Source organism: Sinohyriopsis cumingii, chromosome 14, assembly GCF_028554795.1.
Source record: "Sinohyriopsis cumingii isolate HCF-2022 chromosome 14, ASM2855479v2, whole genome shotgun sequence".
In the NCBI taxonomy this organism is placed as follows: Eukaryota; Metazoa; Mollusca; class Bivalvia; order Unionida; family Unionidae; genus Sinohyriopsis; species Sinohyriopsis cumingii.
In genome coordinates this window covers 90546290-90573471 of record NC_142974.1, presented here as the reverse complement: position 1 = coordinate 90573471, position 27182 = coordinate 90546290, and the positions used below count along the sequence as shown (strand labels likewise).

At 34.7% G+C, this 27182-nt stretch overlaps 1 protein-coding gene across 5 annotated transcripts in view; it reads left to right on the top strand.

Annotated features, from left to right (window-relative positions):
- The window catches only part of LOC149784361 (tRNA (guanine(10)-N(2))-methyltransferase TRMT11-like), a 57303-nt gene that overhangs the window by 10883 nt on the left and 19238 nt on the right, over nt 1-27182 (top strand). For 2 of the 5 annotated variants that reach the window (XM_089932414.1, XM_089932412.1), the window contains exons 3-11: nt 358-431; nt 2137-2218; nt 9364-9456; nt 12349-12489; nt 16533-16593; nt 17022-17117; nt 23224-23304; nt 26282-26449; nt 26983-27052. In XM_089932414.1, the coding sequence (XP_089788540.1) occupies nt 358-431; nt 2137-2218; nt 9364-9456; nt 12349-12489; nt 16533-16593; nt 17022-17117; nt 23224-23304; nt 26282-26449; nt 26983-27052 (866 nt within the window). The remainder of the gene's footprint in view (nt 1-357; nt 432-2136; nt 2219-9363; nt 9457-12348; nt 12490-16532; nt 16594-17021; nt 17118-23223; nt 23305-26281; nt 26450-26982; nt 27053-27182) is intronic. The other 3 variants (XM_089932415.1, XM_089932416.1, XM_089932413.1) reach the window with 2 other exon arrangements.

Sequence of the window (27182 nt, the reverse complement as noted above, 5' to 3'; positions counted from 1 at the left end):
GAAGGAACATGCAGAATAAGAATAAAGGTGATATTAAATAGTTACACTAATACTGAATAAGGAGTAAAGTCATTATTAGGGCAAATTTTACATCTTAGATTTATCTTTCTGTTACACACATAAACACGTGCAATTATTTTTGGCATAAATATACCAGAAAGTCTGTGTGTACTTTATGTACACTTATTTTCACACAAGTGCTTATAACGCAGATTTGATGATATGTATTCCAAAAACACTGTAGTTTTGGTATAATCTAGGATCGTTTAGTCTTCATGTGTTTGTCCATTTGAGGAGCTTTGGTTGCAGCAAGCAGTGTTTTCAGTAAATTTCATCTCTCTACATTGTTGTTTTCAGGATCCATTTTTGGTGGTGGACCTGCCTTCTGAAGATGGGGCCAGACAGATAATGAGTCGTACAATGCTTGTCAGGTAAAGAAGTATTCTCACACCTTAACCTGTTACCTTCAAAGAATCAACATACCATTTGATATTCATTTATTTATATTGAAGCCATTCTGTACATGTTCTACAGCAGTCAGAACAATTTCCTGAGCAATATTTGGCTGTACTTGTCATAGACCAGAAGGTCTTACATGATGGCATTTCTTTTATCATTTATAAAAGACATAGACCAGAAGGTCTTACATGATGGCATTTCTTGCATCATTTATTAAAGACATAGACCAGAAGGTCTTACATGATGGCATTTCTTGCATCATTTATAAAAGACATAGACCAGAAGGTCTTACATGATGGCATTTCTTGCATCGTTTATAAAAGTCATATACCAGAAGGTCTTACATGATGGCATTTCTTGCATCGTTTATAAAAGACATAGACCAGAAGGTCTTACATGATGGCATTTCTTTTATCATTTATAAAAGTCATAGACCAGAAGGTCTTACATGATGGCATTTCTTGCATCATTTATAGAAGTCATAGACCAGAAGGTCTTACATGATGGCATTTCTTGCATCATTTATAAAAGGCATAGACCAGAAGGTCTTACATAATGGCATTTCTTGCATCATTTATAAAAGACATAGACCAGAAGGTCTTACATGATGGCATTTCTTGCATCATTTATAAAAGTCATAGACCAGAAGGTCTTACATGATGGCATTTCTTGCATCATTTATAGAAGTCATAGACCAGAAGGTCTTACATGATGGCATTTCTTGCATCATTTATAAAAGACATAGACCAGAAGGTCTTACATGATGGCATTTCTTGCATCATTTATAAAAGACATAGACCAGAAGGTCTTACATGATGGCATTTCTTGCATCATTTATAAAAGTCATATACCAGAAGGTCTTACATGATGGCATTTCTTGCATCATTTATAAAAGACATATACCAGAAGGTCTTACATGATGGCATTTCTTGCATCATTTATAAAAGTCATATACCAGAAGGTCTTACATGATGGCATTTCTTGCATCATTTATAAAAGTCATATACCAGAAGGTCTTACATGATGGCATTTCTTGCATCATTTATAAAAGTCATAGACCAGAAGGTCTTACATGATGGCATTTCTTGCATCATTTATAAAAGTCATAGACCAGAAGGTCTTACATGATGGCATTTCTTGCATCATTTATAAAAGTCATAGACCAGAAGGTCTTACATGATGGCATTTCTTGCATCATTTATAAAAGACATAGACCAGAAGGTCTTACATGATGGCATTTCTTGCGTCATTTATAAAAGACATGGAAAGTGTTAATGCTTCTCATATAGTCACTTGTTTTTAACTGAAAAACAAAAATAATTGAAATCTTCAGAAGGCTTGGTTGAAAAATCTCACTGATGGAAATGTCAAAATTGCATCAGAAACTCAACATATATATCACAATAAATACTGTAAACATAGATATCACAATAAATGCTGTTAACATAGTCAACAAAGATATCACAATAAATGCTGTTAACATAGATATCACAATAAATGCTGTCAACATAAATATCACAATAAATGCTATCAACATAGATATCACAATAAATGCTGTCAACATAAATATCACAATAAATGCTATCAACATAGATATCACAATAAATGCTGTCAACATAAATATCACAATAAATGCTGTCAACATAAATATCACAATAATGCTTTATGTACTGCTAGGTCTGCATACGAATTGTGGGGCCAGGGAACAAGCCATGAGGAAATGTACAGAAATCTGGCCACATTTCACACATTCAGAATGGTAAGTCTGTCCTTGTTTCTAGACTAAATTAGGAAGAAATCATGTATTGCTTCACCTTGAAAAATATATTTGCAAAACGAAATTGCCTTCATTGTTACCAAAACTGTTAGGCTCAGAGTATGCTTTATCTCCACTTAGCTTACTCTTGTATGCCCTATTGGTTGGCAGGCATGCTTTTTCTACACTTAGCTTACTCTTGTATGCCCTATTGGTCGGCAGGCATGCTTTTTCTCCACTTAGCTTGTATGTCCTATTGGTTGTCAAGCATGCTTTTTCTCCACTTAGCTTATATGTCCTATTGGTTGTCAAGCATGCTTTTTCTCTACTTAGCTTTTATGCCCTATTGGTTGTCAAGCATGTTTTTTCTCCACTTAGCTTGTATGTCCTATTGGTTGTCAAGCATGCTTTTTCTCCACTTAGTTTTTATGTCCTATTGGTTGTCAAGCATGCTTTTTTACACTTAGCTTTTATGCCCTATTGGTTGTCAAGCACTTAGCTTTTATGTCCTATTGGTTGTCAAGCATGCTTTTTTACACTTAGCTTTTATGTTCTGTTGGTTGTCAAGCATGCTTTTTATCCACTTAACTTTTATGTCCTATTGGTTGTCAAGCATGTCTTTTTTATCCACTTAGCTTTTATGTCTTATTGGTTGTCAAGCATGTTTTTCTCCACTTAGCTTTTATATCCTATTGTTTTTCTCCACTTGGTTTTTATGGCCTATTGGTTGTCAGACATGTTTTTTCTCCACCTAGCTTACTCTTTTATGTCCTATTGGTTGTCTGGCATGCTTTAGGTTGTATGTTGTTTGGTGTACTGAATAGACTTTTATTAGCTGGCACAGTATATGATGACAGCTCTAGGTCTGTAATGCCTTCATTTGGATGTAATTTATGCATAAGCAAAAATAGTGAACAAAAAAGAGTGGTTACATGAGAGATTTATCACAGCTTATTAATCATATAAAATATATGCAATACACACAAATGTGTAACCAGCTAGTGTAGTTGCAATGAGTAGGTTATGATTATCAACTTAACCCTTTATGTAGTTTGGAATAAACCTGAGAATGGAATAGTCAATACATGAAATATTAATGTCCCACCCTATCTTGTGATAGGAATTCAGGGCTACTAGAATTCAGGGTCTGAGCTACTGTATGCTTAATTCATGTTGCCACAATAGACCCTGTATGATAAAATGACATATTCTGCATTTGCCAGAAATATACAAATATTTCACAAAGGAGAATGATTACTTAATACCCATCTTTAATCTCTTGGCTGCTGAAATTTTGCTGCCAGGCTAGGTTTTTGTCCTGATGGCCATCAGGTTAACATGATTTTGACATATTTTAGACCCTAAATTCCATAAGATACAGGTTAACTCAAACAGCAAATTCAGTTGCCTTACAGATAAGACCTGGCATAGACAAATCAGCTTTCACACCCTGGGGTCTGACTATAAACTAATACACTTAGCTTTTTAATATTTTCTAACATTTAACTTTTTATAGTGGGGCCCTGAGTGGCCGAGTGGTCTAAAGCGCTCACCATTACGGATCACTGCCATCTCACCTCTGTCAGTGTGCGTTCGAGTATCGGGTTCATCCTATGTGGGTATGTGAGAAAGCTTGCCGGTAGCTGCTCGTGGGTTGGTAGTTCTTTCTGGGGTTTCCTGGGTTCTTCCTCCACCATTAATACCGGCCGCCATGTATAGCCCATCTCATGCTGAAAAATGGCATTAAACCCCACAACAACAACAACAATAACTTTTTATAGTAATTGTCTGCTGACACCGTAAACTTGTGTAAATAAGACATCAGGTGTTTCTTATGCATGAATTTCTTGTCTCTGTTTTAAAAATGTCTCACAATCCATTATGTTCACATACTGGATTTATATCTTAACAAAATTTCGAACCTTATATAGTCTTGTTTTTCACAAAATTTCATTTGCTTATATGTCTGTTAAGAACAACACATCTATGGCAAAAGAAAGTACAACAAATTTAATATGAGAAAATTTAAAATGATTAAACAAAATATATTCAATTATACATCGTAGGATTTGATAGGATGAGTACAAGCTTAGCAATGTCATCCACCCAAGTTCGCTTTATCAGTGCAAATTAAATCTACCGTACGCATACAATGTGAAGAGTGATTGAAATGTTTCACAGATATATATCAGTATATAGTCTGTACATAGTAACTTTTATTACCATCTCTACTCATTTGTAAGTGTAAGCTGCATAGATATGGATGTGTCAGCAGATCTGGGTCTGTTTTGTTTTACTGATTACTCCTAACAGGCTGCGCAGACCTAGATCTGTTGGTGCATTATTTGATAGTAGATCTGGGTCTGTGCAGTTTGCAGTTGGACTTCCCACATAAGCAAGTGTAGACAGTAACAAATTGAATCATTGACATAATGACAGACTGATTATATACATTGATTGCTTCTACACATAATATTTTCATGTTTATGAAGAAGTGCTGATATAAAAATAAATGGATTTTTAATTCAGTATATGCTAATACAATTTACTCCCTAATTATTAGTTCATAAATAAAACATACAGCTGTTTATGTGGTAATTGTTGTTTAAATTGCAATGCCATCATTAATTTAAATATCCAGACCCTTTAAGTTTCTATCCACCAAAATTTTGAAATTGTAATAATTGTCACTAGTGCATATTCCAAACTTCAATTACATTTTTAAAGTAGCTGAAAAATGCAAAATTCAAACTGGAACAGAAATTAGGGAATTTTTACCTGTATTAAAAAAGTTTATTGAATAGATGACCATTAGACCATGAAACCGTATCGAAATCTCTAATTATCACATTGATTAGCTGAAGGTGTTGCTGTTGGCAACAGTAAGAACAGTTGACACACTCCATAACTTATAACCATACAGTTTCAATTTTTTTAGATTATTTTTAGGACTTCTAAAAGTTATTATGACTTACCTTTCAAATTGTAATTATGGCTTACCTTTCAAATTGTAATTATGACTTACCTTTCAAATTTTCATCTGAGATAATTTTGATAGATGTACATCATTTCAGCAATACACTGTGTTGTCAGAGCCAATTTTTATGCTGGAAAACAATATGAGTACACCACTCCCTCAATAACTCATGCCCTGGTAACTCATGAATGCACTTATAATGCAGGGTCAGGTGTGGATCCCATTTTTTTACCAGAAAATAATAAAAAAAATTGATTCCTGTTTGTTGAACTGATATATCACTCGTTTTATGGTCAAAAATGGTGGATAGGACCTGGAAATTTGAATAAACATTATGAAATTATCAACTTTTAATAAGAAGTCATATAATATGTTACATTTTCTTTCCAAACGACATTCTTAGTACACCGTAATTAAAGATATTCAAGGAAATTTCGAAAATGTCACTTAATCCTAGCGTAGGCAGTACAGTGTGATCCTGCCATAATGCATCTCGCAATAACGCGAATGGATATAACACGGTCATGGTGTATCCCCCGAAATTTCATATATTCATTCACACATGAAAAAATATTTTTTGTTCCAAGTACTTGAAATAGTGTATAAAAATTTTATTATCATTTTGGGGAAGATATCATGTATGAATTCAGATATAATACGATCGTGGCATGGTTCCTGAAATTATAAATACATGTACGTGTATTTTTCTCATACGGGGAATATTTTTTTAAGTACGAGAATAGTGGGGAAGAGTTTGCGTATGAATTTGAATATAATATGATAATGGCATGGTTCCTGAAATTTTAAATACATGTACGTGTATTTTCTTGTACTTGGAACAAATATTTTTTTTAAAGTACGGGAAATATTATCATTTTGGCGAAAAGTTCGCACATGAATTTTAATAAAATGCAATCATGGCATAGCTTTTGAAATTTAACAATTTCACCAGGTTTTTGAAGTGTTATGCCAAAATAAACATTATCATAAATGTTACTTATTACTGATCCATGAGTAAAGCCAATAAGTCATCTTTGTGATTTTCTTCAATTAATTCTGTATACAATCATTGCTCAAACAATAGCCAACATGTGTTTCTTCTTTAACTGCATAAACAACCAAGCAGCAGACAACGTGTTGGTTGATAAAAGAGTCTGAAATTTTAATAAACATCAAAAACTGAAAGCTGCCAACATGTTTGCTGGGCTTGGCAGTGTTATCAAATGCAATCAGTTGACCAGTAAATAATTTTGGCTTTATTGGCTGGAAATTAAAAGGGTATGAAATTGTACATGCATTCAGCTTAAAAATTTTATAAAAGTGACTCGTGAGCATTGCAGGCCTACTGCAATTAATTCTCTGGTTTTACATGGGTATGGGGTTGTTTATAAACTCGTTATTAATTTTCTATTTTTTAAAAGAATATTTTATTGTTATGGAAAAGCAAGTTCACAAACGCAAGTCATTCTCTGCACTTTGCTCAATGATTAGTATTGTAGTTTTCAAACATAAGTTATATGCATGCTGAAAGCATGTGTTGATTGTTAATTATTCTTGCTTTAGTTGTTCAAATGAATAGGCATACAAGCATTAATTATTGGAAATTTGCAATGGATAAATGTACATGGAACCCATATGAGAAAATTTTATCAGTATGAAATTTGTACAGACACCATTCATAGACCCTTGAACTTAATGAACTGTACACGTGCTTCATCTTTCTTAACCTAATTTTGCTGTTAATTTTCCCCATTGAATTCAGATACATAATGATCTGTGACAAAATTACTGATTAGTTTAAATATGTATGCAGTTTTTTGCAATGGAATTACATCTATTATGGATTAATTGCAAACCCCGATGGAATGATATCAGACAACAAGTAAATAGCGTTAATACTCTGTTTATGCTGTATATTAGACATTGAATTCAGACACAAAGATCTGGGACAAAATTATTGAATATTGTAAATCTGTGTGCAATTTTTCATTGGAATTGCATGCATTATGGAAGAACTGCATGCCACGACGGCACAGTAGTAAATGGTGTTGATACCCTATTCATCACATACATTAGACATGACTACATGTATATGTACCAATGAGTTGTTCTCTGAAAAAAGTAAAATACTGTAAAACCCTGCATTAATGTGACCCTGCTATTAACGCGATCCAATATTTTGGACCGCAGTTATCATGTTTTAGCAGGGTTCCACTGTACATTAATATTTAAATGCCAATTAAATAATTTGTATCAAGTGAAATTTGTGTTTTAGTTCTATCTTTTAGTTCCTCTTAAGTGTTATCATAAATACAATGTGTATTTAAATGTAAAATGTATGAATCTACTGTAACAGATATGTCCCCACTGCTCTGTACCCTACACTGGCTATCCATTTGATCCAGAATCAAACACGAAATTTGTTCTCTGTGCTATGTTTCACTGTCGGACTCAAGTGCAACATACCTATCTGATCTCACCCATGTGTACACACCAGCAAGAAACTTACACTCCTCTTCTGACAATCATATACTCATTATTCCCACTATAGTGACGTACTGAATTAAAAGCTGGCTTCCTTTGTATTATCACATTAATTACATCTTTTCAATCAAATAAAGGAGATGGAATAAAAGAAAAGTTTAAGGCATGTAAATCTTACATTCCTAAAATCTATTGTCCCCGGTCATATGACAGACGAACTCACTTTAGTTGATCAATCGAACACTGTTATAAATGTTACTGTCTATGTAACATAATTAAACTACCTTAAAATAACTAATTCATAACTGTGATCAAAGATAGCGAGGCAGCCAAACTAAATGAATACTTCATTAAATAAATAGCTTGTTTACACAGATACAGACCATTGTGGGCAAACACAGATACAGACCATTGTGGGCAAACAAGTTTCAGAGAATTCCTGAACTGGCATTTAGATGATAAAAAGTTTCAAAATTGCATCCATTGAAGTCCCGACATCAATATTGTATTAACTGAACAATACAAAATTGAGTATAAACGTAGACAATTGACTAATGAAATAAATGTTTCTAGCTTTTTAAATAAATGGAATCTTGTTTGGTAGTGTATCTACAGTTAGTCTAGTTCCCAGCTATATTGAATCCCTCCTTATCACTATCCTATTAAATACCACCCCGGGAACCAGACTCATCAACAAAACAAAAAGCAGTGATGTTATATACAAATATTTTTGTACACAGGTGATGGTTGTTGGAACTACAATGGATGAGTGTTAACGATCTTTCACATGCTGGACATTTTGAACATAAATGTAATTTGTACAGAATCACCAACAACTTCATCAGAAAAAGTGTTATAAACAGTTATTATACACTTATCAACGTGATTGTAAAATGAGGATTTAGTAATTAAACAGACCAGCTTTCTACCCCCTGCAGTTTTCTCAATGTCTAGTGGAGTTTTTGGAGGTCCCTTGGTAACTTGTGCCCTCACTTACAGTGCGATCTATCATTGTGGACCCCATTATGCATGAGTTATCAAGGGAGAGGTGTATTAGAGCTCACTCCAGTCAACAGTTGCATACATTATTGTAATAGTGTCATTTTTATTCTACTTCATGTCCATTTAAACAGATTAAGCAATATCATATCTGCCATGGTTTGTGAAATTACCCATAGTTTATGAACATTAAAGTAATTATATCATTTATGACCATTCCCTTAGGATATTTGGGTACTGTGCACATTTTCACTAATTGCAGAACATGTACACAAACTGACCTAAATAATTTTATAAACAGAGAGAACATAAAAAGATCAAAACTGGGACTGAGTTCTTTATTTGCAATAGAAAACATTGTTATGTAAGTGCTTTTTATTGGGACGCAAGGATATATTGGAACCAAGTTTAACTCTCTCATTTTCAAGCAGCATTAGAACTTGCTGGATACATCAATACACATTCCTGATGATGGAGAAATTAATTTTCCAGACAAGATATTTGGGAATTTTCCTGACAAGATATAATTTTCCAGACAAGTTATAATTTTCCAGACAAGATATTTGGGAATTTTCCACACAAGTTATTTTTAAGGGAAAAATTAGTTCATAAATTAATGAACAGAGAAAAATAACTATCTTTTTATGTCTTGATATATCTCTTAATGAGAGTTCTTCTTTTTTTACAGGCTTCATACTTTTCAGCCAACACTTCATTTAAAATCATGGTGGAATCCTTTAATAAGACAATAACACAAAAAGAAAAAGTACAGAGGATTGAGGTAACACTGTAACTTCTGTATTTCACTCAGTAAATTTTATGGTTGCTACAGCTAACATATTTAGAGATCAAAGATCAGTGATTGCTTTGTGAAAACAGTATGACTACTTTCCCAGTTTACAAATTTGATAACAAACGTAAAGAAATTTTTCTTTTTCTTCATAGAACCATGAAAATTGATACCCATGAAAATAAATTAATTCATAGGACATCACAGATATGAGACCTTGGCTGTGGGATTGGAGGATATTGACATGGTTAAATTGGGCTTCAGGACAGTGGGACTGTGGAATTGGAGGATATTGACATGATTAATATGAGCTTCATGACAGTGGGACTGTGGAATTGGAGGATATTGACATGATTAAATTGGGCTTCAGGACAGTGGGACTGTGGAATTGGAGGATATTGACATGATTAATATGGGCTTCATGACAGTGGGACTGTGGAATTGGAGGATATTGACATGGTTAAATTGGGCTTCAGGACAGTGGGACTGTGGAATTGGAGGATATTGACATGATTAATATGGGCTTCATGACAGTGGGACTGTGGAATTGGAGGATATTGACATGATTAAGATGGACTTCAGGACAGTGGGGCTGTGGAATTGGAGGATATTGACATGATTAAAATGGGTTTTAGAACAGTGGGGCTGTGGAAATGGAGGATACTGACATGATTAAAATGGGCTATAAGGCAATGTGGCTGTGGAAATGGAGGATATTGACATGATTAAAATGGGCTTTAGGACAGTGGGGCTGTGGAATTGGAAAATATTTACATGATTAAAATGGGCTTCATGACAGTGGGGCTTTGGAATTGGAGGATATTGATATGATTCAAATGGGCTATAAGACAATGTGGCTGTGGAAATGGAGGACATTGGCATGATTAAAATGGGCTTCAGGACAGTGGGGCTGTGGAATTGGAGAATATTTACATGATTAAAATGGGCTTCAGGACAGTGGGGCTGTGGAATTGGAGGATACTGACATGATTAAAATGGGCTATAAGACAATGTGGCTGTGGAATTGGAGGGTATTGACATGATTAAAATGGGCTATAAGACAATGTGGCTGTGGAATTGGAGGGTATTGACATGATTAAAATGGGCTTTAGGACAATGGGGCTGTGGAAAATGAGGATATTGACATGATTAGAATGGGCTTTAGGACAGTGGGGCTGTGGAAATGGATGATGTTGACATGATTAAAATGGGCTATAAGACAATGTGGCTGTGGAAAAGGAGGATACTGACATCATTAAAATGGGGTTTAGGACAGTGGGGCTGTGGAAATGGAGGATATTGACATGATTAAAATGGGCTATAAGACAATGTGGCTGTGGAAACGGAGGACATTGACATGATTAAAATGGGCTTTAGGACAGTGGGGCTGTGAAAATGGAGGACATTGACATGATTAAAATGGGCTTTAGGACAGTGGGGCTGTGGAAATGGAGGACATTGACATGATTAAAATGGGCTTTAGGACAGTGGGGCTGTGGAAATCGAGGACATTGACATGATTAAAATGGGCATCAAGACAGTAGGACTGTGAAATTTCAGGATATTGACATAATTAAACTGGGCTTCAGGAGAGTGAGACTGGAAAATGGAGGATATTGAGCTGATTAAAATGGGCACATCCCTAACCCCAAAGACTTAGCTTCCAAGGTATGACCCAGAGACTGTAAGAATCCCCACCCAATACTTGTATATCCATACTTGCTCAGCAGACTCTTTTATATAGACTTTTCTCCTCAAAGATCATTAAACAGAATTATTTGGTTGTATATCATATATGCTGGATTGAATTGAAATATAATGCATGCTCAGAGTTCAAATTTCAAAGGCATGTAATAAAAGTTACTGTATTTTAGCAGTGGAGAAAGTCAAATAAATTTGCAGGCAGTGATAATGTTTCATTGATCTTCATTCTCAGTATACATAGTAAAAGTCACTCCAAGATTACTGTAGATACTATCTACAATAAATATTTCTTCTTTATCTTTGATGCTTGTACATAAACTAAATAAATACAGAGGAACCTTGTTAATCCAGACTACATTTATCCATGCCGCCAGCATGTAGCATCATGTCCCACCCAGTCACATTGTCTGACACTAGGCCGACTAGTCCTTACACTAACCTTTTACAGCTGAATGCCAAGTGAGGCAGTTGTTGGTACCAATTTTTATAAGTCTTTGGTATGACCTGTCCAGGGTTTGAACCTGCAATCTCTCACTTCCGAGATGGACACTCTAGCCATTTACGCCACCGGAGTAGTGGCAACACTATCAAGCAAGCATAGATGAAGAGAGAGACTGGCCACCATAAAAGAAAATTTGCCAATAATTGTTTAAACTTATTTATGTACATGTGCATGTTGTAGTAAAGTGAAATAAGCACAAGTCAGTAGATGTATTCATTAATTTATTTCAATTAGTATTGAATATACATGTACAGGTAGTTAATACATGTATATGTGAGTGATTCAGTTATCTGAAAACTCATTAATCTGGACATGATCTTTAAGCAGAATTTATTTGTTAAAAAGACAAATTTTGGTGGCAGTAGAAAGAACCACTGGTTGTACCACTAAAATGAAACCTTGCTTATTTCTGCGGTTGTTACAATGTAACTTGTCAAAATTTTATAATTTTATTTTTGGACAAAACTAAATTTACATTTTCCAAGGTATACCTGGTCTATAGTAGTATTTATTAATAAAAGTAGTAATGTCATATTTGTTAAAGCCATTAAAATGACATAGAATTAGGTCTTCTGTCTTTAAGTATCAATTAAATAGTGTCAGTTGAGTCCGTTAAATAGATGCTTACTACTGTGATTAAACCAGTACACACATTCCTGATTTACTTTGCATTTCAGGAGCTGCCGCAAGACATCCTCAGATTTGAGGGGAAAGTAAACCTTAAGAACCCAATGCACATCTTTACTCTGATGGAGTATTATGGTCATGTTGGGACTACACCCCCTGACAAACCGCTGGCTGTCTACTTTGGAAGATGGGTCAGTAGCATTTTATTTATTTACTTTAGTTGGAAGCATGCAGCATTTGGCATCAAAAGTTTAAGATTGTTTACTAAAGGTTTTGATTTGCACATATTTTCTAAACCCCTTGATATTTTGTCTTCATACATTGCATGAATCATCATGAAGCTAAGGTAATTCATTCTGTGACATGACCACTTGCCCCACTTACCATGGAGTCATGCTCACATCCACATAAAATTTACAAATTTTGGTTTAAGGCAGATCAAACAGTGTTTTGATATTGGTTGTTCATCTTTCACTTACCAAATTCATTTCATTAGAATAATTTGATTTGTCCACCATCTACAGCAGGGATCTCAAACTCTAACCACCCTGAAGTTTGCATGAGAACATTTTTGAAGGCACAAAGGCACACCACCTTTGTTATCTCTCACAACACCTTGTGACACCAATCATTTTGTGGGCCACAGGATACAGTTTGGCAGGTCGCTTGTGGACTGCGGGCTGCGTATTTGAGACCACTGATCTACAGGTACCAGAATTTGTGGATGGCTTGTTCTTGGGATAAGGAGGAAACCTGTTGATTTTGGGGGAAAATGCTCAAAGGATACAGTTACAAATATAAGAGAAAACATTTCCCCACAATAAATCAAGTTCTTTAGCATCTAAATTTATATACTTTATGAAAGATGTGTATTTAGGGTAGGAAGAAGCCTCTCAGTTTCAGTGTCAGTAGGTCAGAAGTGAAGGTGAATGAAAGAAGAAAAATCGTTCTGCTCAATCACATTCATACTCCATCACAGACAGTGACCAAACTTTTCCTATATGCCATTCACTTGGGGTAAGAAAGAAGCATATTGACTTTTGGGTCAAAGGTCATTGTTTGTGTGGCTGAAGAAGAATGCATTGTAAATTTGGTTCTAGTCAGTATACTGTAACCAAAGTTGTGGAGGGTTTGTACTTAAGGTATTGAAGAGATCTATTAATTTTGTGATGAAAAGTCAAAGGCCTCAGCTGAAATTAGGCTTTGACAAGAACTTTTTCTCTAAAGTAAGTGCTTTGATGAAATTTTGTGAATGGCTTGCACTTGGCCAGGGTCAAAAAGCTGAATAAGAAAATAATGGTTTCTGCATGTTAAGTTTAGTTCAAGACTGCATACTTTGCATACCAAAGGTCCAGATTAGTACGATCCAGCTTTAGCCTTATCCTGCTGATGCATACAAGGAGGACTGTCTATTAAATATGGGATGTGCATATAATGCATACAAGAAGGACTGTCTATTAAATATGGGGTGTGTATATAATGCATACAAGGAGGACTGACTATTAAATATGGGGTGTGCATGTAATGCATACAAGGAGGACTGTTAAATATGGGGTGTGCATATAATGCATACAAGGAGGACTATTAAATATAGGGTGTGCATATAATGCATACAAGGAGGACTGACTATTAAATATGGGGTGTGCATATAATGCATACAAGGAGGACTGACTAATAAATATGGGGTGTGCATATAATGCATACAAGGAGGACTGTTAAATATGGGGTGTGCATATAATGCATACAAGGAGGACTATTAAATATAGGGTGTGCATATAATGCATACAAGGAGGACGGTTTAGTAAATATGGGGTGTGCATATAATGCATACAAGGAGAACTGACTGTCTATTAAATATGGGGTTTGCATATAATGCATACAAGGAGGACTATTAAATATGGGGCGTGCATATAATGCATACAAGGAGGACGGTTTAGTAAATATGGGGTGTGCATATAATGCATACAAGGAGAACTGACTGTCTGTTAAATATGGGGTTTGCATATAATGCATACAAGGAGGACTGTCTGTTAAATATGGGGTGTGCATATAATGCATACAAGGAGGACTGTCTGTTAAATATGTGGTTTGCACATAATGTGCTACTCACAGTCCTGCCGTTTCATTTCCTGAACTGCCTTATTGATTTCTTCATACTTTGGATGAATCATTATGAAGCTAAGACAATTTATTTTGTGACATGTGTGCTCACACCTTTTGACCTTGTGGTCAAAGTAACAGTAATTGAAAATTTTGCTAATACTTAAGGCAAAGTGCTTTCATTTTTTTTATATTTCTTGAATTCCTTGATGGATTGTTTTGATACTATGGGCAGAATCTTCATAAAGCTAAAAAAAATTCATTCAGTGATGCTCTTACTTGCCCCATTGAGGTTGAGGTCAAGGACACAGTCATAGAAAACTGGTGTCATACTTTTCAATAAAGTTTTTCTTTTATTTGCTTACATTTCAGAAACCCATGGATCGAATTACTTTGAAACTATGACAATTCATTCCATTAGATGCTGGCTTGTTTCTTTAGACATTGGGGTCAAGGTCATATGTTTTACAACATTGCTTTTGTAATGAGTGCAACATGGCAGACACTGGCTTCTTCGTTTGTTCAAATTGCCATTTTGTTGCATTATTTTCTTGGGTCTCAATTTTCATGGTTTTAGAAGCAAAGACATTTTAGTGGGTACTTAAATGTGTGGTTTTGCCTGTCAGAGTTCATATATTAGTAATTATAAACTTTCATGGATTAATCTCAGCAAACACATCTGGTGAAGAACACAAAGGAACAAAGCTATTAGGACAACAAGTGATGGTTGGAAGGGAGCTGTCACAGCCAACAACACTACAGTACTAATCAGTTGTTAAAGGTCATATCAGCTTGGATTATGTCATCATTCCACATGTGAACCAAAAATTTGACAGTGCAGTTAGCAAGAAGTGTCAACATTATGATTGTTCAGAACTAGTAAAAGTACAAAAGCAATTACTCCTTTGTGATGCTGCTTGAATGGTTTCATCTGAACCTCAGCGAACTGTGTGCTTCAATACGTTGCTATAATTAGTGCATATACACACTGTTTCATTAGAAATTATGCCTCCTGGAAATATTTAGTTATTGACCGTCATGTAGTTCATTGGGATTAAGTATGCATGGACAAATTCAGATGTGCTTTCATGAGGATGTCAATTTTTGGACAACAGTTTCACTTAAATGAAGAATTTATTTGAATAATGAATAATTTGAATAAATATTAAATCTAATTTTCATTTTTATAGTATCATTTTCTATTCTTTGTTCTTTTGCAGTAATAACAGTGTTTGAGTACCTTATGCTTGTTCACATTTCTCTCCATGTTTATTTATCTCACAGCATATTAATTTAAGGCAGTGAGTGAAAAGTATGGCTAGTGGATGTTGTATAGTTATGTGTGCATTGAAACAATGTAAAACACTTTATACTTTGTTTTATAAAAAAAGGTTGAAAATAAAATAGACACATCTAAAAGCTAAAATTTGTAACCAGATAATAGAAATAATGTTGATTTGTCAAATAGCTTTGTTGATCTCTAGGTCTAAAACAAAGTATGAAAAAGGTGTGGACTTTTTTTATTATATATGGCTAATTTTTTGTTTGGTCTTTAAATTCATGGTTAAGGCAGCAACCAAATACTACATTAGATCATCTTTTCTTGTTTCTTTTTTAAGCTGGTTGAATGCCATTCACAGAATGAGTTTATTTCCAGTCTTCTACCACTTTTATAGGAGTTATGTCCCCTGAATGCTCAGCCTTGAGGCTTTGGTGCAACTTTACTGGTGGTTTTTGGATATTACAGTCCTTAAATGTCCATTTTCCTACTTTTGTTTTATAACACGCATTTGTCAGTTTAAGGCTCTGGCAAGCAGAATGTAATGAGTGTTGCAATTTGTTATTCATCCCCTGGTAATAGCTCTAGTTTATTCTTTGATTTGGGTATTTTTCTTCATAAAGTGATGCTGTTTGTAAGATAAGTGTCTATTTTAAAGACATGTTGTGCCTTATTTAGCCCATAGGGTAGCACTAATACTAAATTAGTATCCAGTTTAATTAGATATAATACATTGATTGCTGGGTTTGCCAGTATAGTACAGTGGTCAAATGGTTCTGTCACATTTTTGCCAAAACACTGCCTGCAGCAGCCTTTTCAGACAATAAACATATTTATGGCATTGATTTTTTTTAGATTTGTGATGGGCAGAGAGACAAGATAAGTTATTTCAACTTGCAGAAGAGACATTTTATAGGTTAGTTACAGCTATATCACATTTTATAATCAGGATTGTGTCTGTGTATTATTACAGCATTAATATTATTACATCTTTTAGCTAGCTAGACTGGCCTTCAAACAGGGTCATGTCATTTTATGGCTCACCTGTACTTAAAACATTGTGTAGTATGCTGATACTAAATATTAATTAGAATCAACATTCTTAGTATTTGTTCATATTTTATTAACTCAAAGCATGCTTGATTCCAGATTTGTTAAATCAAGTTTTATGAGAAAAGACCATTGACCCACAAAAATAAATGACAGGTGCTTCCATGTGCTAAGTCAATCATAATTACTAATTTGTAAACATTTCTGTCAGTTTCATCAGTATTTTCTGTATGTTTCTGTAATGGATTTCTAAATATCATGATTTAATTGACCTGATGTGCTCAATATTAATAGCTAATACAACCATGGACCCTGGACTTTCTCTGATCATGTCCAACCTAGCCAGAGTCAAGCAGAACAGCCTAGTCTTTGATCCATTTGTTGGTACAGGTTAGTAACTTAAGCTGACAGAACAGACAAGTCTTTGATCCATTTGTTGGTACAGGTAGTAACTTAAGCTGAGTCTTTGATCCATTTGTTGGTACAGGTTTGTAACTTAAGCTGACAAAACAGACAAGTCTTTGATCCATTTCTTGGTACAGGTAGTAACTTAAGCTGACAGAACAGACAAGTCTTTGATCCATGTGTTGGTACAGGTAGTAACTTAAGCTGACAAAACAGACAAGTCTTTGATCCATTTCTTGGTACAGGTAGTAACTTAAGCTGACAAAACAGACAAGTCTTTGATCCATTTCTTGGTACAGGTAGTAACTTAAGCTGACAAAACAGACAAGTCTTTGATCCATTTCTTGGTACAGGTAGTAACTTAAGCTGACAAAACAGACAAGTCTTTGATCCATTTCTTGGTGCAGGTAGTAACTTAAGCTGAGTCTTTGATCCATTTCTTGTGTACAGGTTTGTAACTTAAGCTGACAGAACAGACAAGTTGTTGATCCATTTGTTGGTACAGGTTTGTAACTTAAGCTGACAGAACAGACAAGTCTTTGATCCATTTGTTGGTACAGGTTTGTAACTTAAGCTGACAGAACAGACAAGTCTTTGATCCATTTGTTGGCACAGGTTTGTAACTTAAGCTGACAGAACAGACAAGTCTTTGATCCATTTGTTGGTACAGGTAGTAACTTAAGCTGAGTCTTTGATCCATTTGTTGGTACAGGTTTGTAACTTAAGCTGACAAAACAGACAAGTCTTTGATCCATTTCTTGGTACAGGTAGTAACTTAAGCTGACAGAACAGACAAGTCTTTGATCCATGTGTTGGTACAGGTAGTGACTTAAGCTGACAAAACAGACAAGTCTTTGATCCATTTCTTGGTACAGGTAGTAACTTAAGCTGACAAAACAGACAAGTCTTTGATCCATTTCTTGGTACAGGTAGTAACTTAAGCTGACAAAACAGACAAGTCTTTGATCCATTTCTTGGTACAGGTAGTAACTTAAGCTGACAAAACAGACAAGTCTTTGATCCATTTCTTGGTGCAGTTAGTAACTTAAGCTGAGTCTTTGATCCATTTCTTGGTACAGGTTTGTAACTTAAGCTGACAGAACAGACAAGTCGTTGATCCATCTGTTGGTACAGGTTTGTAACTTAAGCTGACAGAACAGACAAGTCTTTGATCCATTTGTTGGTACAGGTTTGTAACTTAAGCTGACAGAACAGACAAGTCTTTGATCCATTTGTTGGTACAGGTTTGTAACTTAAGCTGACAGAACAGACAAGTCTTTGATCCATTGTTGGTACAGGTTTGTAACTTAAGCTGACAGAACAGACAAGCCTTTGATCCATTTGTTAGTACAGGTTTGTAACTTAAACTGACAGAACAGACAAGTCTTTGATCCATTTGTTGGTACAGGTTTGTAACTTAAGCTGAGTCTTTGATCCATTTGTTGGTACAGGTAGTAACTTAAGTTGACAGAACAGACAAGTCTTTGATCCATTTGTTGGTACAGGTTTGTAACTTAAGCTGACAGAACAGACAAGTATTTGATCCTTTTGTTGGTACAGGTTTGTAACTTAAGCTGACAGAACAGACAAGTCTTTGATCCATTTGTTGGTACAGGTTTGTAACTTAAACTGACAGAACAGACAAGTCTTTGATCCATTGGTTGATAACTTAAACTGACAGAACAGACAAGTCTTTGATCCATTTGTTGGTACAGGTTTGTAAGTTAAGCTGAGTCTTTGATCCATTTGTTGGTACAGGTAGTAACTTAAGCTGACAGAACAGACAAGTCTTTGATCCATTTGTTGGTACAGGTTTGTAACTTAAGCTGACAGAACAGACAAGTCTTTGATCCATTTCTTGGTGCAGGTAGTAACTTAAGCTGAGTCTTTGATCCATTTGTTGGTACATGTTAGTAACTTAAACTGACAGAACAGACAAGTCTTTGATCCCTTTGTTGGTACAGGTTAGTAACTTGAGATGATTTAAAAATGTTACTAATTCCAAATAGGAGATTGAAACAACATGATTATTTATTCATGGTAAGGTTAGGCAACTCTTCTTGCTGGCTGTTCACCTACATCTCCTGTGTTGCCACTATTGGTTGCCAAAATAGGCATTGGCTACAAATTTTCAAGAGGCCATTAAATTTGGTGAACTATGCAATTTTGGCTACAGCATTTTCCTTCTTTGCCCTTTTAGAAAAGAGAAGTGTTGTGATTGCCTATAAAATTTAGATTTTTGATGTAATTTTGTCTCTTGGAAGTTTTTAATCAGAACCTAGAAACCAACAAACAATTTTAAGATGATGCATCATTCTTTTTATTGCTGTGATTATTATTGTTATTATTATTATTATTATTATTATTTCCTCTTACACCATTGTTTTCTTCTGACCTTCTTTCTATCGCATGTTCATTTGCAAAAATGTTTAGGAACTTTTGAACCAACCAGATCTAATTGAATATGTAGATGCCTAGAAAGAGTCTCAAAGCTATGTTTTGGCAACCTTGACTTTGTTTTCACAAGGTTAGGTTTTGGCAACTGTGACTTTGTTTTCACACGATTAGGTTTTGGCAACCGTGACTTTATTTTCACAAGGTTAGGTTTGGCAACCTTGACTTTGCTTTCACAAGGTTAGGTTTCGGCAACCTTGACTTTGTTTTCACACGATTAGGTTTTGGCAACCGTGACTTTATTTTCACAAGGTTAGGTTTTGGCAACCTTGACTTTGTTTTTACAAGGTTAGGTTTTGGCAGCCTTGACTTTGTTTTCACAATGTTAGGTTTTGGCAGCCTTGACTTTGTTTTCACAAGGTTAGGTTTTGGAAACCTTGACTTTTAGCCTAATGGGGTGTTGGGAACTTACTAAGTTGTCTGTACTTCAAATTTTATTAGATAAGGTATTATGATACTGCAAATAGCAGACACATGATAACCTTGACAGTAGAAAACTCAGTTTGAGACAACTAAGCCAAGCTTTTTGGTAGAATTTAGTCCAAGTCATTATTCAATTTGTGCCCCATACTGAATAACTAATACTAAATAGGGGTGACTCAAACCAATTGTGAAAATAATTCAGTCTCAATTAAGTGAAAAGTTTGCAGTTTGCACTCAGGACACTTCAGACCTTTTGACCACATGATGTGACATAATTTTCATTTGTTTGACAAAAGCATTGGATAGAAATGTAGTATAGTTCTGCTTGTTTACCATACAATATTTGCAATTTTTGGAGAATTTACTGATCCTTTTATATATACTTGTGTATATAGTAGGGATATTTTTGTTTTCACCATAAAATTTACATTTATTTTGTTTCTTAAGACCCCATAATCAGGTTGGGGATGATATATTCCAAATTACCAAAGATGCTGTGCATGTTCAGGCATACAGAGATCTATCCCAAACTGAACTGAATTAATTTTTTTTATTCCCCTCTTTTGCACTGGGAAAGGGGCCTTATAAGAGGGGTGCCATTCCAGAGGGAGACAATATCTGTGAGAGGTGTATGTATGTTTATGAAGTAAAAAAGCTACATGTAACTTTATCTTCATTTAAAGTTACATTAATTAGTCAGGTCTTCTTGTCTTAAGAATAGACTGTTATCAAGTGAACATACTTTAATAGTTCTTGATTAATCTTTATAGAATATGAGTTGGAGTTCTTTTCACATGCATTGCAAAATCATAAAAAAAACTTCATTTAAATTTTAGTACAAACATCACTTGGATTTAACATTTATTTATCTTTCCATTTACTCCATTTTTGTACTGCTGCAAAATATTCTTCTCCGTTATGATGTTGAATTTTCTTGAATTCTCCCCATTGTAGTTGAGTAGAATAATTTTTACTTTTTCTTGTAAATTAAGAATTTTCCATTCATGTGATGTCATGTTAAACTTTTGTGATTATTTATTCCTGTTTTGCTAATTGTAGTGCAGTTTAATCATGCAGATAAATCTTTTTGTAGAGTAGATGAAATGCCTTGTTTATAAAGTTATACTTAATATGTAACATGATTTAGCAATCTTGTCCTGTTTTGTTTTGTTCAAGGTTCATTTCTCTTTGCATTTGAATATATGAAAGCTATATTTAGCCTGTGTTGACCAAATTATGAACTTGACAGATACCTCTGGTTTTGATCATCAGAGAGATAAACATAACAGCTGTGTGAATTCAGTCACAACATTAGTGAGTCCTTCCTGTAAACGTTTATAGATAATTGTGTAATATTCACTGTAGTGGTACATTTTAAAATGTACTTTAGCAAGCAGTTATCTCAGTAATGAAAGCTTGACATCGTGAAACAGGCCAGTAAAGATAATTTGAATACTTACCATAATGTATAAATTAAATATTGGTTTTGGACACTTATATAAAATGTGGCTGCTTATGGGGGATAATTTTGACTCTTTTGGCTAAGCTGCTAGACCAAATGCTAAATCAGAGGGGCGGCTGCCCATGAGGTATACTTTTGTACACAAACTTGTCAGTGCTGAGTATGTGGCCACTGGTGAGTGGGGTGTCATATCAAATTAGGACCATTGCTCGGAAATGATCCAAGATGTGTTGTTCTCAAACTGAAGGCCACATGGTGGTCTAGTGGTTAGAGCATCCATCTTGGATGCGGAAAGTTATTGGTTCAATCCTCAGCCGAGTCATACCAAAGACTTACAAAAATGGTACTAACAGCTGCCTCGCTTGGCACTCAGCATTAAGAGGTTAGTGTTAGGACTGGTCGGCCTGGTGTCAGGATAATGTGACTGGGTGGGACATCATGCTACATGTCTGCAACATGATGCCCCAGTGCTAGACATCACTATAAACTGCCACAATGCAGACATCATAGCAATATGACTGAAACATTGTTAAAGTTATGTTAAAAATCCAAATCACACACACACACACATTCTGCAACCTTGACATTTTAGGAACTTTTTCACTCCTACCAAAGTTCCTTGACTCCTCACAGGTTTTCATAATTATATGTAACATGGAGCTTGACCTTGCTGAAAAAAGCAACTAGAATTACTTCTGGGGCTGAATTGTTGCCATTTTAATGCATGTTACCAAGTCTCTTTTAATTTCTGATTTGGAGATGATCCACAGTGAAAAATGGATTTTGATTTGTGCCCTATTACATTTTACTTCCAACCACATTTGTCACATTTGTTAAAATAAAAACTTCAAATGGTGATATAACAAGTTGGGAAGATATAAAACAATGTATCATTCTGGGTTATTTATTTGCTGGTACTTTGGTATTAGTATTATCTTTCAATGATTCATTTGTTTCCTCTTAGACATATTACATGTATTTGTAAACCAATTTCTTTCTTTAAAACATTATGCTATGGAATTTTATTCAGCAACATTAATTTATTCCACTCTGCTGGTTTTAAAAATTATTAATTTACAGGCTGACACCCTACATTGAAAATACATGATATTTAATTGAATCATAATAAACAGGCATTTCCTGTATAGTCGGATAGTGCGGTCGTAATCAGGTCCAGAAATAAATCTTTCACAGATGATAGTAAAAATTAGTTGTTGCAATATCAGTTTTCTTAATTTAGGGTAAGACTTATGTAATGTCAGTAGTATAAACCCTGGATCAATCATTCACTTATAGGGCTTTTAATAAGTCATGGGGATAAATTTTCACAATTCTATCATGTGTTTTGAGACCATAGAGTGTTTAAACAATTCTGAAAACATAACGACCAGTCATGCTTAAATGGCAACAAAACTACATGTTTTGACTGTCTGATAAAAATACAGTACAGTCACCTTTAAACAATATCTTTATTGGTATTTTAACAAAGAAACAATCTCCAAACTAGACCTAGGAACCACCTGACTTTACTTTATTAACGTGTTTATTTGGGAGTATAATGAATGCAGAAATAAAAGATAAATTGATATAATTATATTTGAGAACTATGATGTGTGGTGTCACAGAGTATGTGCCAGTCAAAACATTTGATCTGCCAGACATTCTCAGTAAATACACATATTTAAAGATATCTGATTGTTTTTGTTTTTAAAATGTTTCAATATTATTATTATTATTATGTGATATTTGCAGGTAGTTTGATGGTTTCTGCTGCCCACCATGGAGCCTACATCATTGGTACTGACATTGATTATCTTCTGCTCCATGCAAAATGTAAGCTTACTCATTCAGCTGTATGCATTATGTATGCCATCCTACCACACCATAGAAATACAATGATAATGTGTATTATGTATGCCATCCTACCACACTATAGAAATACAATGATAATGTGTATTATGTATGCCATCCTACCACACCATAGAAATACAATGATAATGTGCATTATGTATGCCATCCTACCACACCATAGAAATACAATGATAATGTGCATTATGTATGCCATCCTACCACACCATAGAAATACAATGATAATGTGTATTATGTATGCCATCCTACCACACCATAGAAATACAATGATAATGTGCATTATGTATGCCAGCCTACCACACCATAGAAATACAATGATAATGTGTATTATGTATGCCATCCTACCACACCATAGAAATACAATGATAATGTGCATTATGTATGCCATCCTACCACACCATAGAAATACAATGATAATGTGTATTATGTATGCCAACCTACCACACCATAGAAATACAGTGATAATGTGTATTATGTATGCCATCCTAACACACCATGTGTATTATGTATGCCATCCTACCACACCATAGAAATACAATGATAATGTGCATTATGTATGCCATCCTACCACACTATAGAAATACAATGATAATGTGTATTATGTATGCCAGCCTATGATACCATAGAAATACAATGATAACATGATGATAATTTTAGATTAAGAGAGAGTGTGTATTACAGGTATGTATGCCTGCCTACCATACCATAGAAATACAGTGATAACATGATGATAATTTTAGATTAAGAGAGGAGTATTACAGGTATGAATGCCTGCCTTCCATACCATAGAAATACAATGATATCATGATGATGATTTTAGATTAAGAGAGAGTGTGTATTACAGGTATGTATGCCTGCCTACCATACCATAGAAATACAATGATAACATGATGATAATTTTAGATTAAGAGAGAGAGTGTGTATTACAGGTATGTATGCCTGCCTACCATACCATAGAAATACAGTGATAACATGATGATGATTTTAGATTAAGAGAGAGTGTGTATTACAGGTATGTATGCCTGCCTACCATACCATAGAAATACAGTGATAACATGATGATGATTTTAGATTAAGAGAGAGTGTGTATTACAGGTATGTATGCCTGCCTACCATACCATATAATTACAATGATAACATGATGATGATTTTAGATTAAGAGAGAGAGTGTGTATTACAGGTATGTATGCCTGCCTACCATACCATATAATTACAATGATAACATGATGATGATTTTAAATTGAGAGAGTGTGTATTATATGTGCCTGCATAACATCTGTATAGAAATGCAATACTATAATGACAACAATTTTAGGTTATTAGTTATGCATTTCATGTAACTGAGAGAAGAAAATTTGTTTCTGCACAATCACATTATATCACAGAGACCAAACTTTGTGCATAGCTTTCACTTGGTGTAGGGAAGAAACTTATCAATTTGTAGTCAGAGGTCAAATTTACTGTGACTGACTGAAATATGAAAACAAATACATGTAAAAGCTAATATTTTATTACCACATTATAGCAATAAAGTGATTTATTGAATCCTATATTTGGTCACAAAGACAAAACAAGTACCAAAATGTCATGATTGTTTTCTTAAAACGTTTGTTGTTACACCCAATGAGCAGTGAAGCCCATGAATATGCAGTTAAATGGGTGCAAGCACATGTAATGGGGTGAATGGTGTTCAGCTGGGTTGACATGATTAATAGCTTTCCCTTGAGACATGAGTAACTACAAGAAGTAAATGAAATATGGAAATTCAATGCACTTCAATGCAGTCTTTGTTTTCTGTCAAGTGCAAGTGCCAAAGGATGAATTGCTTTGGTGTTACCTACAGATTGAAGAATTCAACTGCAAGCATAAAATGTATGACCTCTACAGAATAGTCTGACAAATGACCTCTAAAATTAAAATGTATGACCTCTACAGAATAATCTGACAAATGACCTCTAAAATTAAAATGTATGACCTCTACAGAATAGTCTGACAAATGACCTCTAAAATTAAAATGTATGACCTCTACAGAATAGTCTGACAAATGACCTCTAAAATTAAAATGTATGACTGCTACAGAATAGTCTGACAATTGAAAACTGTATAGGGAGGTAGCTCTTCATCCTACAGGTTACATAAGTATTGATACACAAAGAATTGATAGGGGCCCCGAATGGTCTCAAGCGCTCACTGTTACAGATCATTGCCATCTCACCTCTGTCTGCATGGGTTCGTATCTTGGATTCAGCTAATGTGGGTATGTAAGAAAGCTTGCCAATATCTTCTCGTGGGTTGGTGGTTCTTTCTGGGGTCTTCCTCCACCAAAATACTGGCCGCCATATATAGCCTATCAGGTGCTGAAAAATGGCGTTAAACCCAACAACAACAACAACAACAGCAACAAAGAATTGATAATATTTGTACAGACTATCTTAGAAAATATTAGTAATGTACCATAAATGTTAACATGTCAGCATACAGATATGTAAACTGAACTGTGTTTGAATTTAGTGTTTATTTATGTCAAATATAGAAACAGTTGTCACGTAAAACATTAATAAACCACAGATTTTATATACAGGGAAATTTTATCCCATGAAGGTGAAAGAAGAAATTTCTTAAAGACTTTTAAGAAAAGGGGGAATGACTTGTATTACAATAAAACATTTTCCTTTAAGAATAGTTTGTATTTGGGAGGTGGGTGGATTAGTGATGAATTTTGGAATCATTTTTAGCTCACCTAGATCTATGGGGAAACAACCAGGTGTTTGACATTGCATATCTGAACATCCAATTTTGCATGAAGGAAAGCATGTCATCATAAAGAAGTGACTCATTAAAATCAAGGGAGATTGACAGTTCATATCATATATTTCATATGCCTTGCATGCCATTAGCTACCAAAGTAAAGAAAACTTAAATAGATTTACATATTTTGTAGCCAAGCCATCTCGTGCGAGGCAGAAGAAGAGAGCATCTGATGAAAGTGTGCAGGCCAACTTTGGACAGTATGGACTGGAAAGTCAGTACCTCGATGTCCTTGTAGCAGATGCTTCTTGTCATAAACTGTGGAGGCCAATGATTCGTTTTGATGCCATCATAACAGACCGTAAGACCATTTGATTATACAGATTGGTTTCACAGAGCACACAGCTTAATCTCACCAGTAATGTCTTACTTGCCTCTGAGATCACTTAATTAGCTCTCCCCAGTTTATTTCTATAAAATATTTATGATAAGATGCATCATAAAAATTTTAGATGGGTGGAATTTAATAACATATGTAATTGAAACAGTTATTTTTTTCATATCTGTAAGTAGCAGCCTATTTTTTTCATACAGATTCAAGAATGTCTTTCATTTACATTGATATTTATCACATTGCTCCATGACACAAGGTTTGTGTGAATAAGTTGTCATAGTTACCATGTGAGGTTAATAAGATCCTTCCATACTTTCTGTCAAGGAAAATATAGTGGACAAAAGAATGGTGGATCATCAGTATGAATGTACCCCTAGAAATCAGGAGTGTTTTCAGAATTTTACATCATTATAAAGAGCATTGAATTTACAAAGCAACCTTTGTTATAATCAGGATTAGTGGAATTGTTATTACTCTGCCATGTTCTTCCTGTCTTTCAGCTCCCTATGGAATCAGAGAGGGGGCCAAAAGAGTAGGAAAGGATGAAGAGAAGAGTAGCTTGCAGGAGGAGTAAATATCTATATGCATTAAAGACAATTTACTCTGTACATTTGCTTTACAGATTACACAGTTTTATTTACATGTAGCTGTTGAAGTCTGTGCAGTGAAATAATTGTAAACTATATAGAATGTCATACAC